Source organism: Falco naumanni, chromosome 6, assembly GCF_017639655.2.
Source record: "Falco naumanni isolate bFalNau1 chromosome 6, bFalNau1.pat, whole genome shotgun sequence".
NCBI classification, from domain to species: domain Eukaryota; kingdom Metazoa; phylum Chordata; class Aves; order Falconiformes; family Falconidae; genus Falco; species Falco naumanni.
In genome coordinates this window covers 74,425,315-74,439,787 of record NC_054059.1, presented here as the reverse complement: position 1 = coordinate 74,439,787, position 14,473 = coordinate 74,425,315, and the positions used below count along the sequence as shown (strand labels likewise).

Below are 14,473 nucleotides of genomic sequence, written 5' to 3'. Positions count from 1 at the left end.
GCACGCTGACTTTGTGTTGCACCTCCACTGGGTGTTAAAAGAGAAAGAGGAGGACTGATTATTTTCCATGCTTGGGGAATGACTGTTGAGTAGGCAGTGTTAATTGTGTGCACACAGGATGGAATGGGTGAGTGTACTTCAAATGATTTGTTTCTCCTAATGAAAAATGCAAGATAAATTAGGCCCCTGCACATCTTATTTGCAGGTGTTTCCCCAACTGCATTGTTTAATTTTCCATGATCCTCAGAAAGGAAATGCTTTATCAGGGTTAGATTTACTCCTTAGTAAAGTAAAAATCTGTAAGGAGTTATGAATCAAGTTGCAGAGGAGGTGCTAGTCCAGGGATTACGGAAGCTTGTCACACACAGATGAAATCACAATGTGTTCCAGATACGATTTACCTTTTCCAGCCCAGCCTGTTTTCCTGACTTTTTCCAGCTGAGAAGCAACACTCAGGATGGCATTCAGCTACCAGAGATGCTTGTGGCCTTGGGAAAAGGATCTGCAGTGAGAGAGAAGGACCTAATTAGGGCATATTGCTGAGGAGAATATTACAAGAGAAGATAAGGCAGCTGTATAAACTGGAGCTTTGTTTCCAGCAGGAGAGAGCTCAGCTGATGGCAAAATGAGATGCCAGCTTCAGGGAATCTTCTCTTTTCTTTCTTTTCCCACTTGGCTGTTTCTTGACAGAAGCATCGGTGTTAGTATGATGTTGCTTGCTGCTAGCTGCCATAAAGAAGTGAGATTGTGTTGTGACTTTAAGCAGATTTTCTTCTGAAGTTGGGAGTCAAGCTTCCACTTTCATTTGAATCCTCAGAAAATTGCTTCTCGCTAATTCAGCAAGATATTAATTATACTCTTTGCTTTTCCCTTCTCATCCCTCTTTAAGCCTGGCTGGCAATCATTTCTCACCAACATCCGCAAAGGCTTTTCTCTTTTAAGAGAGTGATCAAACAGGCTCAGGGCTTGTTACAAACAGTTCTTTCCCCTCTCATGCTCAGCAGCTCCCTCTTCATTTTCTGTGGTCTGTAGGTTCCTGTTTCACAGAATCTCAGGTTGAAAGGGACCTCTGGGCAAACCCACACACCATTTCCAAACCCATGCTCCATCTGCTTCTCTCTTCCTAGCCTCTGTCCTTACATGCCTAATAATTTTCTGATTTTCATGTCAGAATTCCCCATGTCCTTGCTCCCACAGACTTTCCCTCGCCATTTTTATTCATTCCCCTCTTTCTCTCTTCCAGTGCAACGTTCTTATCCTGAGATGTCTACTTCCTAAGTATCCTTATTGCAGCATTGTCTCTGAATGTAATGAAATACGTCAGAGCCAACAAGATCCAAAATTTAGACAGTGTTCTCAGTGTCACTGTTAATCTCATTCATTTTGGGGGAAAAATATCAGGAACCCTGAAAGAGAAATGGGGAACCACATGGAGGCCTTGATGTCTGCATAGCATACCTGTTTGTACTTCACAGTTCTGCAGCTGTCTGCAGGGCAAAAAGCTGTCTCTGGTGGTCATCATCTTCCACCACAACAGCTCTTCTCCCTGAACTCAATTCTTATGTCCTGGAGTAGGCCATCAAATTGTAGCATAGTGAATTGCTTGCCTTCTAGGTGCATAGGAAAAAAAGCCGTTGCCGAAGAACACCATTACCGTTCAATTGTTCTAACTTACCTTAAGTTTGCTCTAGCTTTAGATCAAACTAAGACCATGGCGTGCCTAATCCTTTGCTTAATTTTAGTTCCAGTGGAATTCTGCTGGTTTGACCCAATATCGCATCTTCCACCTCTTCCTAAACGTGGTTGCCACTGTGGTCAGGAAAAGTTACAGAAAGTAGATAAAATGAGCTAATACAGATAGGAAGGAGACAGCAGTGTTTTAGAGTAGTAGGAAAAACATAAGCTACTGAGTGAAACGGGAATTGAAGAAAGCTTTCATATTTTTATATCTGTGACAGATTATTTGCTAGTGTGCACTGGAGAAGAAAGCTGGTTGGATTCATCCCTCTCGTCTTAAGTACTCAGTAATTGTTGTACTACTGGAGGGAAGAGAGCAGACTTCTAAGTAAGAACTTTTAATCCTGAAACACCATGGTGCCACTATGCTGACAATAAGTATCAGGTTCTTGAAGAACTAAGGATCAGGATTTAGTTCATAAACACATCAGAGTTAAAACTGTAAAGTCCAGCTGAATAATACGGTGTACACTGGCGTGCCATCACTACACAGTACAGTAAGCAAGGAGATGGCCGCATTCCTTAGCACTGTTGGGAAAAATCCTGGGTTAGAGGATTGGCAGAGGCATGTCAGTGCTCATCCTGCGATAAAGATAAAACAATGATGGGCAGAAACCCCCTTTGTTACAGTGAGTGTCTGCTGATACAAAACCCTACCACATTTAATTTATAATCCAAATCCAGAAAAATGAGCAGTTTCTCACCTGTTGATGGAAAATGCAGGTACTACTCTAATACGTTCCTCTGATCCTCTCCAATCCACTGACCTTGTCTCATCCTTACTTAGCTTGAGTGGTCATCCCAACGCCATCAGAATTCACAGAAACCCAGACTGGTGGGGATTGGAAGGAGCCTTAAGAATCCCCCTGGTCCAACCTGCCTGCTCAAGCAGGGTCACTCAGAGCCAGTTGTCCATGGCTGTGTCCAGACAGCTTCTGAATACCTCTGAGGAGGGAGGCTCCACAACTTCTCAGGGCAATCTGTGCCAGCACTTGGTCACCCTCACAGTAAAAAAAGTGATTCTTGTATTCAGATGGAATTTCTGATCCTGTGCCCGTCGCCTCCGGTCCTGGCACTGGGCACCCGCTGGCAGAGCTGCCTGCGTCCCCTCGGCACCCTCCCGCAGGTGTTTATGGACACGGATCCAACCCCCTGAGCCTGCCCTGCGCCAGGCTGAGCAGTCCCAGCTCCCGCAGCCTTGCCCCAGAGCAGAGGGGCTCCAGTCCCACAGCATCTTGGTGGCCCCTCGCTGGACCCTCTCCAGCCTGGCCGTGCCCCTCTTGGGCTGGGGAGCCCAGCACTGAGCCAGCGCTCCTGGGGTGGCCTCTCCAGGGCTGGGCAGAGGGGAAGGATCCCTTCCCTTGATCCATATCTCATCTTGGTGTTTTAATATTAGAAATTACACCGTCTCCTTCTGATGAGGTTTATACCGTTGGCTTCCATCTTTATCCATTACACTTTTATCTGTTCCATGCAGATGGCCAGGGACTGGTTTGGGCTGCACTTAACAAAAGCTGTCCTTTTATGTGAAGGGAGCTGTACCATACAGCTTTTCTTTTCCCCACTAGGTGCATCCCCGTGGGTTTTTAACATTGGTATTGGACTGTAGGCAGGTGCAGAGCAAGAAGGTGGGTGCTGAGGAGCAGCTCCTGCTGCTGTCCCTGTTGTCACCCACGGTGGAGCTGACAGGGAGGAGCACAGCTGGGGACATAAGGTCTTCATTTTAATTGCAGTTAAAGGAAGTGCTGATGAGCCTGAATGGTGCCATTTTGATTTATGCCCTTTTTCAGCTCTGTAGAACAAAGTGGTGGTTTCCGCCCTCGGCAGCGGGGTTTGCCTCAGAGCGGCCCGCTGTGCAAATGGGCTGAGGGACACCTGCCCTCCACGGAGGGTGGCACAGCCAGGACAAGGGACAGCTTCAAGGCCAACAGAAGGCCAACACCGAGCCCCTGGGCACAGAGGGGGAATCCAGGGGTGCTGTGGGGGCTGCTGCCTTCCCAGCTCTGGGGAGACGCTCCGCTGCTTCCAGAGTCTTCCGCAGCCGTGTGGAGCCTGGAAGCTGCCACCTCATTGGTGGGTGTGGAGAAGTTAGAGCTTTCCTGATTGGCTGGTACCTGATAGAGGTGGCCTGACAGTGTGGGGCCTTGCATGGCTGGAGCTGCTGGAGCGGGGACCTCCGTGGGGTGTTAGGGGGGAGCTGGGACCTCCGTGGGGTGTTAGGGGGGAGCGGGGTCTGATGTTGAGAGGGCTGGAGCAGCTCTGCTGTGGGGACAGGCTGGGAGAGCTGGGGTGGCTCAGCCTGGGGAGGAGAAGGCTGCGGGGAGACCTTAGAGCACCTGCCAGTGCCTAAAGGGGCCGGCAAGAAAGCTGGGGAGGGGCTTTGGGCAAGGGCAGGTGGCGATGGCACACGGGGGAATGGCTTTACCTGAGAGAGGGGAGATGGAGATGAGAGATGAGGAAGAAATTCTTCCCTGTGAGGGCGGCGAGGCGCTGGCCCAGGCTGCCCAGAGCAGCTGTGGGTGCCCCATCCCTGGCAGGGCTCAAGGCCAGGCTGGACGGGGCTGGGGGCAGCCTGGGCTGGGGGCAGCCTGGGCTGGGGGGAGGGGTCCCTGCCCGTGGCAGGGTGGTGGTGGGACTAGATGGTCCTCAAGGTTCATTCTCACCCAAACCATTCTGTGATTGTGTATGGCGTTACAGTTGGCCTGGTGCTGTTATAGGGGAGCTGAGGGATGCTGGGTCTGGTATAGGGTGTTATGGGGAGCTCTGCCTGGTGTGGAGTCTTACGGAGAGTTGGGCCTGGTTTACAGTGAGGAACAGTGGGCATAAGTTTAATAGTATAAGGAAGAACAGGACATAAGGAGAAGCTTTATGCCCATGAGGGCAGCCCTGCAGTAGAGCAGGAGCCCAGAGAGGTTGCGTCATCTCCATCCTTGGGCATTTCCAAGACTGGCCAGAGCCCTGAGCAACCTGGTGGAGTTTGGACTGGAGGAGGAGGTTGGACTGGAGACCTCCTGAGGTCCCTTTCAGCCTGAGTTATTCTATGATTATGACAGGACTCAATATAAATTTAGATTTATTCAAGAAACCTCAAAACATTTATAACCAGGAATGTAAGTGCAAAGCTGACACAGAATTTATAAAGAGGTATCTAATGAATAATTTTTCCTCCTCTTCCCACACATGCCTCAGCCACCGTTGGCGTGGGCACTTCGGGCGCTGCATGACCAAGAACTGAGGTGACACAATGAACAAAAGGAGGATTGTTTTACTTAAGCTGAGATAAATGCAGCAATAAATGACGTACAGAATAGCAGATGAACTGAATATACAAAACCTTAAATATTTGAAGTGATTCGCATAATGGCAGTACAGCATTTGCACAGCCTCCTGAACATACTAGTAGTCTTCGCAGTCTAGTGCTTTCTTGATATTCACTGTTGCCAGTGGTTCATCTTCAAAGAAGAATTTGTAAAAGCTTTCTTGAACTTGTTTATGGATTTGTTACTTGTATGAATGCCAGGTCTCTCTATATCTCTTTTTTTTTTTAAAAGCCTTTGACCTCAATAATAAGAGGTTAATTGCATATTGCAGAGGTTACTTCCTCCTACTGATACTCAATTTTCCTGTTTCAGTTTGCTGAATTTGTTTTTAACCTGTGGTAGAAATGGATGGCTAAATAAGAACTATTTAATAAATCAAAAAATAGGGTTCTAACGTGTCTGTTCATTATCTGTGTCCTCTTGTCAGTCTTCCTCATTTGTGTCTGTACAAACTGAAAGTCAGTCTGTCTGCTGTTTTCCTCCTGTAGCAGATTCTGCAGGTTCCTGCCTACTTTCAGTCTCTCGCCTAGTTCTAGCTACAGTATTGTTGTTGCTGTTATGTAAGGTGTTAACGGTCCCACTCATTTGTATATATGCAACACACATTTCCCATTACTACTTAGTTTGAGATTCTGTGGTATACTTGATATGTTGAAATTTATTCTGCTGTTAAATTTATTTGGGTTTGGCTTTCGTTTTTTTGAAAACAGACACTTTGGTTTGGGTAAATGCTGCAGTTTCACCAAATGCCTTCTTACTTCCGTGTCTTAGTCATTTGTGCCTTTTAGGCTGTATCGTGGTACCTTAGCAGTCTGTTCAGAAACAAAGAATTATATTTTCTTCCCTTTAGTGTCTTAATCTTTGTTACTGTCCTATTACAAAAGTCTTGCCTAATGGGTAGTGTCTCTGTTGAAGGTTTTTAGTAAGTTACTACTTGCTTCTCCAGGAGACAGAAATGAATTACATGATGGTACTTTTACTTTGAAGTTATTTGTATAATTACTTCTTGAACCAGCTCCAGATTTGGAATCCTTTCTCTTTGCATTCTCTAGAGCGTTGTTGTGTTTTGGTTTGGTTTTTTTTTCATGAAACAACACAACTTAAAGTGTTCTGCATCCATTAACATTTTGCTTTAGATGCAAAGGTAGAAAATCTGTCTATTTGTAGTAGTGTATTTAAATAGACAGTGTCGGTGTCCCATGCAAACTGAGTGTGTTTTGGAAGTTGTTTTGAACTTTTGACATAGTTAGAATCAACTATCAGTTGCTGTAAAAAAAGCAGTTTGTACTGTGTACTAATAATTCCTAAGAACATTTTAAATTTCTTTTTGGTCCTGTTCTTCTGTCCTCTTCCCCAGGCCTTGAAACAGCAGCAGCAAAAGCAACAGCAGCAGCAATGCAGAGCAGGCATGCCTGTGTCGTCTAATCAGCACGTCCTTCTGAAGGCCGTCAAGGCAGCCAGTGACTCCACACCTGCAAAGTCTGGTACGTGGCAGTGACACTATGTGTTCTTTTACTGTTGCCTCTCTTCAACTTGCCTTTTGTTGTTCTTAGGGGATGAGAAGAAAGTGTTCTTTTCAAATGGCATTCTTTCTGTTTCTGAAATAGTCAAGCTTCTATTTTCCTGGCTTTGATTTTTATTAGGAATGCATTCAGTTAAGAATAGATCTTAAATAGATCTTATTATGCCATTGTGTGATTAAATAGCTGCTTTCTGTGATGTCTTCCCCTGTAGTTGCCTGTACGCTGTGGTCAGGTGCTTCTCATGGCTAAGCAAACAAGATGGTGTTTCTTTTAGTATTTATTTTTTTTCCGAAGTAGCTTCTTATTCTGTAGTGTGGCTTTCATGTCTTGTTCTAAAGAATGTACGTTCTCATCTGAAAGATCCCCGAGAGAGTTGCAGCACTTACGCTGCATTAGAAATTAATGAGGTCACCGCTCTTCTCTTGCTCATTCAACAGTGCGTTAGCACCTTTACCAGCAGCAGCGTTTCACTAGTTACCATAAATTCTTGGTAGTTACTTCTAGCTAGTTTTCTTTAAATCCTTTTCAGTGTAACTGATTTCCATTATAAGCTCCTGGTTCAGTAAGCGTGGCTCAAGTTGGTTTCTTTTAGATGCAGAAAATGCCTCTGTGTTTGTATAGACTGATTTTCCTGTTGTACAGGTAAATGACTTTGCAGACTAACGCAGTTATTTTATGAATCCACAATTTGTCAAGTCATCTGTAAGCATTACAAGTAGTGGCTCTCTACCATCCCCCCAGATCACTAAAACATCCATTTGCTTTTTTGGTATTTATAGACCCACTGGTCTGATGTCTGCCATGAAATCAAAAACATTTGGCCTGGTGACCTGGGCCCTGCACTGCTGATAGCACCTGCATTGAGGAGTGTGTAAAAGCAGGGTAGGCATGTAGTAGTGTGCGGGATCCTCCAAAGCAGGAGGAGTTGTCTTTGTATTTCTTGGACTGGGTGGGATTTTCTTCAGTGGATTTACCTAACCTGGTGGATGGGAAAGTTGACTTTGTAAATGCCTCGTGGTAAACACCATGCTGTAGAAACTACTCATTTTGGGGCTATTTTGAGCCAGGCTCCTTATACCTTTACTTGATGTCTCCTAATTATCAAACAGGCAGTGAACAACTGTTGTTTATTCAACGTTTCCACTCATGACTTCTGTAGGCATCTCTTTTTCAATCTGAGGAGAAATCTACTATTATTTTCTCATTCCTCTTATGGAAAGCTATGTGCTTTTTGCAATAGAGAATGAAAACTGTACACAGTATGCAGGGTGCAAGATGCATTTTGAATTTGTATAGTAACATTTTTTCATTCTATATTTTGTTCATCTTTTCTTAACAGCTCCTAGCATTCAGTTTGCTTTTTTTGAGCCTGCCAAAAGTAGGCATTTCCCTAGAACTTTTCAGTCTGGGACTCTTTCCTGAGTTGTGATTATCTATTTTAGGGCCCAACAGTACGTCTGTAAGGTTAAGGGAGCTGTTCTTTTTGTATATCACTTCATGTTTCTGTACAGTGAATCACACCTGTTCTTTTATCACTCGGCCATTCATTGGCATGAAGTCCTGCAGGTGTAATGGAGCGGGGTGTTGGGACCTGAGAAACAAACAGAATTTAGGTACACAGGGTTAGTATACGTGGCATAGCAGTGAGAGAGGCAGGAGCAGGATCAGCAGTGTGTGTACAAAAGGAAGAGGGCTGGCTTTTTCAGGGTGAGATCTCTTCCAAAAACCAACAATCTCCTCCTCTGCTTCACAGCCCTGCTGTTTCTGATCCTGCTTCACAGTCTTCTGCAACACGTGCACAGTCCCTGTCTAAGCCCTGTGTACTTCTGAAGTCCCTGGCCTTATACCCCATCTGTTACACTAATTATCATGGGTAAAATGCTGTGCTGCCTGTCAAACTCAGGCACTTCTATGAGACAGAAACTCCCTCCCCCTCAATAATTACCCTTTTTTTCCATCCTTCACCCTTGATTTACTTTACTGGCCCTGATTTATCTCAGAAAGATGGTGACCATGAAAATGTAACTATTGAGGAAGATGCAGCAAGAATGCTCGCTGTGGAAGACTTCTGTCAGGTGTTCTTTCACAGATGGAGTTGCTGAGACTGGCAGTCAAGGCCTGGGGAAGAGGAGAGAACACAACCAAAAAGAAATTAAAAAAGGGAGAGAAATTAATCAGATCACAACAAAACTACATCTCCAATCCCAAATCCTAAGCTATTTTTCTTCTTAAAAATGATTTTTTGGTAAAGCATGATAACACAGGTAGTACCAACCTGTTACCTTACAGAAAGAAGAGGTTCCTTCATTATTCTTATTCCAGTCCCAAAAATTCCTCTTCCAAACGGTCAGTCCTTCAGCCAACAAGCCTGTGCTTAGAACAAGAAACAACTGCGTGTGGGGAGAGAGGGAAGCTGCATCTCTGCTACCAAGTCAGTCATTGCCAAAGTACTGGGCACAAGAACTGGCACTCAGTCAATCCATTCTGCTAAATTCCCTGACGCAGCTTTGACTCGGGACAAGCCAGCAGTCTCCTAGGCAATCCTTGGCACAGCTCAGTGTGCAGCACAGGCCAGACGTCATTCCCTGCAGGCAGTTTAATTTGTGGTCAGCCCTGCTGCGGGGAGACGGGAAGCATAAGGATGTGAACAAAGCTAGTTTGTGCCAGTTGTTCCCTGGGCCAGGGGAATGCCCAGTGTCACTGTTCCGTTTACTGGTATAGAAGTAGCCAGAGAGGATTATACAACAGCAATAACACAATATTAGCGTGAAAAACATTTTGCTTTTGCATATTCCTGGTGTAATTACATGAATGTTTAGCTGAAATTCACTGGTCAGGTTAAGAAATCTCATAAAGCCTTCAGAAAACAGGCCTAGGAGCACCCTTGAGAGCACATTTAGTCCACATCCTTTCTGCAGGGCAGGATCTATGATGCAATCCTGACAGATGTTTTCTTCAGTCTGTTCTGAGAGATGCGCTGACGCAAAGGCCAGAAACTTCCAGCAAGTCTTGCCCTTCCTGCTTTAACTTCACCCATAAAATGTTTTTCTTAGCCTCTGATCAGAATCTTTTTTTTGCTTCCTTGGGTTTGAACCCAAGATTTCCTGTCCTATCCGCTATGGACACAGTGCAGGTTGTTTGATTGCTTCTCCCTACTGCCTTTTACATAACAACTGGAGATGTTTCCTCATCTCGTGCCGAGTTTCTTTAGTATCAAATTCTTTCTGTGTTTTAGTTTGTTTGTTTATTCTCCCTTTCAAAGTAGCGCTGAACAAATCCAAACCAAAACTAGACCAGTCTGTCCTGGCTTGCTGGTTATGTACTGCTGGAATGTTTCTTGTAACATCTGTTCAGCCATATGCAAGGTTGCGGCTATGCGCCATATATCCGACTGAAAGGAACAGGCATATTTATCAGCTGTACTTCATGCATCATTTAATAGCAGAGTAAGTACTTAACAGTTGATGAGGTTGCCTGTTGTTCCCAGGCAGCTCTGTAGTTCACACCCTTTCAAAAAGGTTAAGGAGAAAAAGGTTAATATAATCTTCCTTGTTAGAAATGCAGTCCTGAACTGGCACTTGTGCCCTTTACACCTAGACTGGTGTGCTCTGAGAAGGAAGCTAAAATTAATCCAGTAGAACATTACATATTTCCCATGATGGTATTAAGAAAATGCAGTGCTGGGTGTATGAAGTTTTTAGCATAAAATTATGGTTTAAAAGACTTTTTTTAATTTCTCTGCTAACTGGGATTAAACCTGAATGATTCATTAGCGCAGCAGGCAGATACCGTTCTGCGAGAACCTCATCTCCTGAGCTTCTTGCCCCAGGAGGAACTGCATCTTCACTTGGGGAAGTAGGAACAGGGGAGACCTAAGAGGGACTGAAACAGGTAGGATATTTTGTAAGATTGTTAGCTAACATAGAGTCATTATTAAAATAGACTAATGGAGTAAGTAATCCACACTCATGTCACTTAGACTACTTAAACTATTGTTTGATGTCTTTATTTTTTGTGATTCTAATGAGGCTTTTGCCTTTCCTGAGTGTGGCTAGGATACTGCTGCTGGAGGCCTGCTGTCTGGTCCTTCCCAGGCACTGCATGTCAGGCCCCTGGGCCAGGTGGTCACAGCATATCGGTTTCTCTCCTTATTTCGGTTTCACACTTCCTAAACTATTGCCACATCCACTTCAATCACGGGTAAACTACTTACTTCCAGCATCTCTATTAAGTTTTTGTTACTGGTTGGTGTTTTTCACTTTCCTGTATTTTGCTGCTATGTTACAGTTGCAAGGTATTGTACTTTCTGCTTGTCAACTTATCCAGCATTTCTAGTACTGCTCTGCAAATATGTTAGAATCATAGGATCATTCATGTTGGTAGGGACCTCAGGAGGTCTCCAGCCAAACCTCCTGCTCAGAGCAGGGGCAGCTCAGCCTCCACCAGGTTGCTCAGGGCTCTGGCCAGTCCTGGAAATCCCCAAGGATGGAGATGACGCAACCTCTCTGGGCTCCTGCTCTCTCATGGGGAGAAATTTTTTTCCTTATGTCCTGGCTGAGTCTTGCCTGTGTTCTCTCATCCTCCTGCCATGCACCACGGTGACAGGCCTGGCTCCATCTTCCCTGATTTGTTGCCAGCCTCCAGGCATGGTGTGAGCATGGCTGGCTGAGACTGGCCACCTCACCTGCTGCTTACCTCTCTGGTTGTCCACCCATCCAGCCCCTAATGTCCCAGCTCATGTACAGTATTGTGGAACATGATGTCAAGTGCCTTGCCTGAAGTCAAGGTAAATGGCATCCAAGTCTCTTCCCTTGTCCATAAATCCAGTAATTTGCTTGCAGATATCATTTAGGCTGGTGACTTACCGTGATTTGCCCACAGTAAGTCCATTTATCCATGGTAACTCCAGTCATGATTATCACAGAATGGTTTGGGTGGGAAGGGACCTTATGACCTAAAAGAACATCCAGTTCCCACCCCCCCGCCCCAGGCAGGGACCCCTCCCCCCAGCCCAGGCTGCCCCCAGCCCCGTCCAGCCTGGCCTTGAGCCCTGCCAGGGATGGGGCACCCACAGCGGCTCTGGGCAGCCTGGGCCAGCGCCTCGCCGCCCTCACAGGGAAGAATTTCTGCCTCATCTCTCATCTCCATCTCCCCTCTCTCAGGTAAAGCCATTCCCCCGTGTGCCATCGCCACCTGCCCTTGCCCAAAGCCCCTCCCCAGCTTTCTTGCCGGCCCCTTTAGGCACTGGCAGGTGCTCTAAGGTCTCCCCGCAGCCTTCTCCTCCCCAGGCTGAGCCACCCCAGCTCTCCCAGCTTGCCTTAGGAGAGGTGCTCCAGCCCTCTGATCATCTTACCATCATTATGTCCTTTGTGTGCCCAAAAATGTGCTCCAAGAGGGGTCACTCCATGATTTTCTCAGGGAGAAAAGTGAGGCTAACCATTCTGTCTGTTCTCACATTGTCTATTTGGCCCTTTTTGAAGGTGAGTGCAACGTTTTCCTTTCTTAGTTGTGAGGAATCTCCCATGATCTTCATTTCTTTTCAATGACGGTAGAGAGAGGCCTTCTAAGGACACTGGTGGGCTCCCCCAGGTCCCTTGGGTTCAACTCACGTTGTCCCACAGACTTGTATGGGTAGAGGCAACCTTCTGACTCATCTTCCTTGCCTATCTTTCCTGAAGAGTTTGTATCTATCCATGCCAGCATCAAGCCATGTGAGCTTTCCTGCCTTAAAGATTGTGAGGGACAGAAAGAAGTTCAGGATCGAACTCATTTCCATGTGGTCTCAGGAAGGCCGTATTCCTCAGGTTATGCTATGACCTTACTCAACCGTTTTAGGGTAGGAACTGTGTGTGCTCATGCAGCCCCCCATTGGACTGTAAATTGATTACTGTAGAAGTCTTTGAATGCTATGGCAATGTGAGTGGCTTTGTTTTCTCATCATATTTCATGAAGTTCTTTTTTTCCCTCCTATCCATGTGGTAGTACATAGGAATAGTTCACAGCCAGGACAGTGGGATATATTGAGGCAGAGAGAAAGAGACAGAGGGGCACATGGGAAGCAAAGCTAGCAGACTGGGTGAAGGACTTGATTAATGCAAGTCATTAATCAGAGCCAGTGTTCAGTTTTTTACTTGATCATGTGTGTTGTGGAGTTTCTCTTTCGAGGTATGGGACTTAAGTAATTTTCCAAACTTGAGTGAGTTTCTGTTATTACGCATAAACCTAAAGAGAGCAGAGGGAAGACCATCTTGTGTTCTGAGTTCATCTCACTTAAGAGGAGGGAAAGGAAGGCAGTGAGAATCTAGGGAAGAAGCTCTTCCCACCAGCAGAAAAAATACTGCTATACAAAAGAGAATGTGGGTGGCAGTGATTTGTTAGAAGACATCATAGTGGTGAAATCTGTCTAGTGTGGCAAAGTAGTGACTTTGGAGGAGGACATGAAAATATCTCTTGAGTATTTGAAAGAGGAGGAGGAATTACTGAGGGTGGTCTAAAAGAACAAAAGCCACAATAGTAGTTTAAAATTCAGAAAGTACACGTAAGTATGAAGAGATTTTTCCCCACAGTGAACTCAAACAGAAACTAAATCTTGCTGGAAGGAAATTTTAACAAAATCATTACTGGATTGGATGTAGACAAGAAATAAGGTGGGAGTAAGTGGGAGTCAGACTCAAACCGCAAATGCAACAGCTGTCCATCCTTTTATTTTGCAATAGTTTGGATAGCTACAAAGGGGTCGTCTACTTCCAGCCTGTTGGGAACTAAGTGCTACAACAACAAAGGAATACAAGTATCCTACAGGTACTGGTCCCAGAGCTTCTAGAATTAGGGTGTGCATGTTAAAGAATCCTTATTTCAGTCCAAACAGATGTCTCATGTAATATGCCTTTGTACATTCCTGTTTTAAATGTTTCAATTTCTTGTGCAGCTTGGGAAGGAAAGCAGTCAGATGGACAGTCAAGCAGCCCTCAGAACTCCACCTCCAGTTCCTCTTCCTCTGTTAAGCTCGATAACTCCTTGCCAGGGTTGGGGAAGAAACCGTTCCAGAGATCTGACAGGCTCCATGCAAGTAAGACATTTATTTTTCTGCTTACAGAGATGTGGTTGCTCTGATGACAGAACATAAAGCCTAAATAGCAAAACTGAGTTAAATGTTTAATTAATTCCATTGCTAAAGTAACTTCTGGACAATTCTGGAAGGTACTGCTGGTATACTGTATAGATTAGGATAAACAATTCAAACCTTACATATTGCAAATAAGCCTTCTCTCATTTCTCACCATCAGGGGTTTCTACCTGGGAATTTGCAACTTGTTGTTTGAGAAGTAAAAAAGGACTTGCTTATTTAGCAGGCTCTTTAATGTACTTAAGACACTTTGATAACATTAAAAAGAAGAAAGAAGTTCCTTCCCAGGTCTTTATATTTCAGACCTCACTGTTATTTGGCTTCCTTCCCATTCATTGCAGTTAGGTCTTTCTCAACCCTCCTGTCCCTTTGTGGGTTTCTTTGCATATCCCAACAATGCAATTGACTTTAGTGAATTTAAGGTTATTCTGAGGCCTCAATCTGTGCTAATCATCCTAGATTTTCTTTATCATTGATGAAAACAGATGCTTTTCATGGCATGTTTCATTTGTCCCCTGTAATTAGGAAATTCTGCGACTTAAGTGTATCATAAGCCTGCAGAGCCGTTTTCTGAATGACTTCTAATAGAGCAAACTTCTCCTAACGAAACAAGCCTCCATGGCATTTATTTTTTTAAGTACTGTTACCTTAAAAATTAATTGCTGCCATCTCTGAAGTCAGGGGGAGCTGTGTCTGCTTTAATATTAACCATTTTGCTAATAATGCCCTTTTAATCTAAGCTTCAAAACACATGGTGTTTTGCCAGT

General features: G+C 44.8%; 1 protein-coding gene across 4 annotated transcripts in view; it reads left to right on the top strand.

Moving 5' to 3' along the window:
- ASXL2 (ASXL transcriptional regulator 2) overlaps positions 1 to 14,473 on the top strand; it is a 136,554-nt gene that overhangs the window by 97,447 nt on the left and 24,634 nt on the right. For all 4 annotated transcript variants that reach the window (XM_040597168.1, XM_040597166.1, XM_040597165.1 and 1 more), the window contains 2 exons: positions 6,415 to 6,541; positions 13,509 to 13,649. In XM_040597168.1, the coding sequence (XP_040453102.1) occupies positions 6,415 to 6,541; positions 13,509 to 13,649 (268 nt within the window). The remainder of the gene's footprint in view (positions 1 to 6,414; positions 6,542 to 13,508; positions 13,650 to 14,473) is intronic.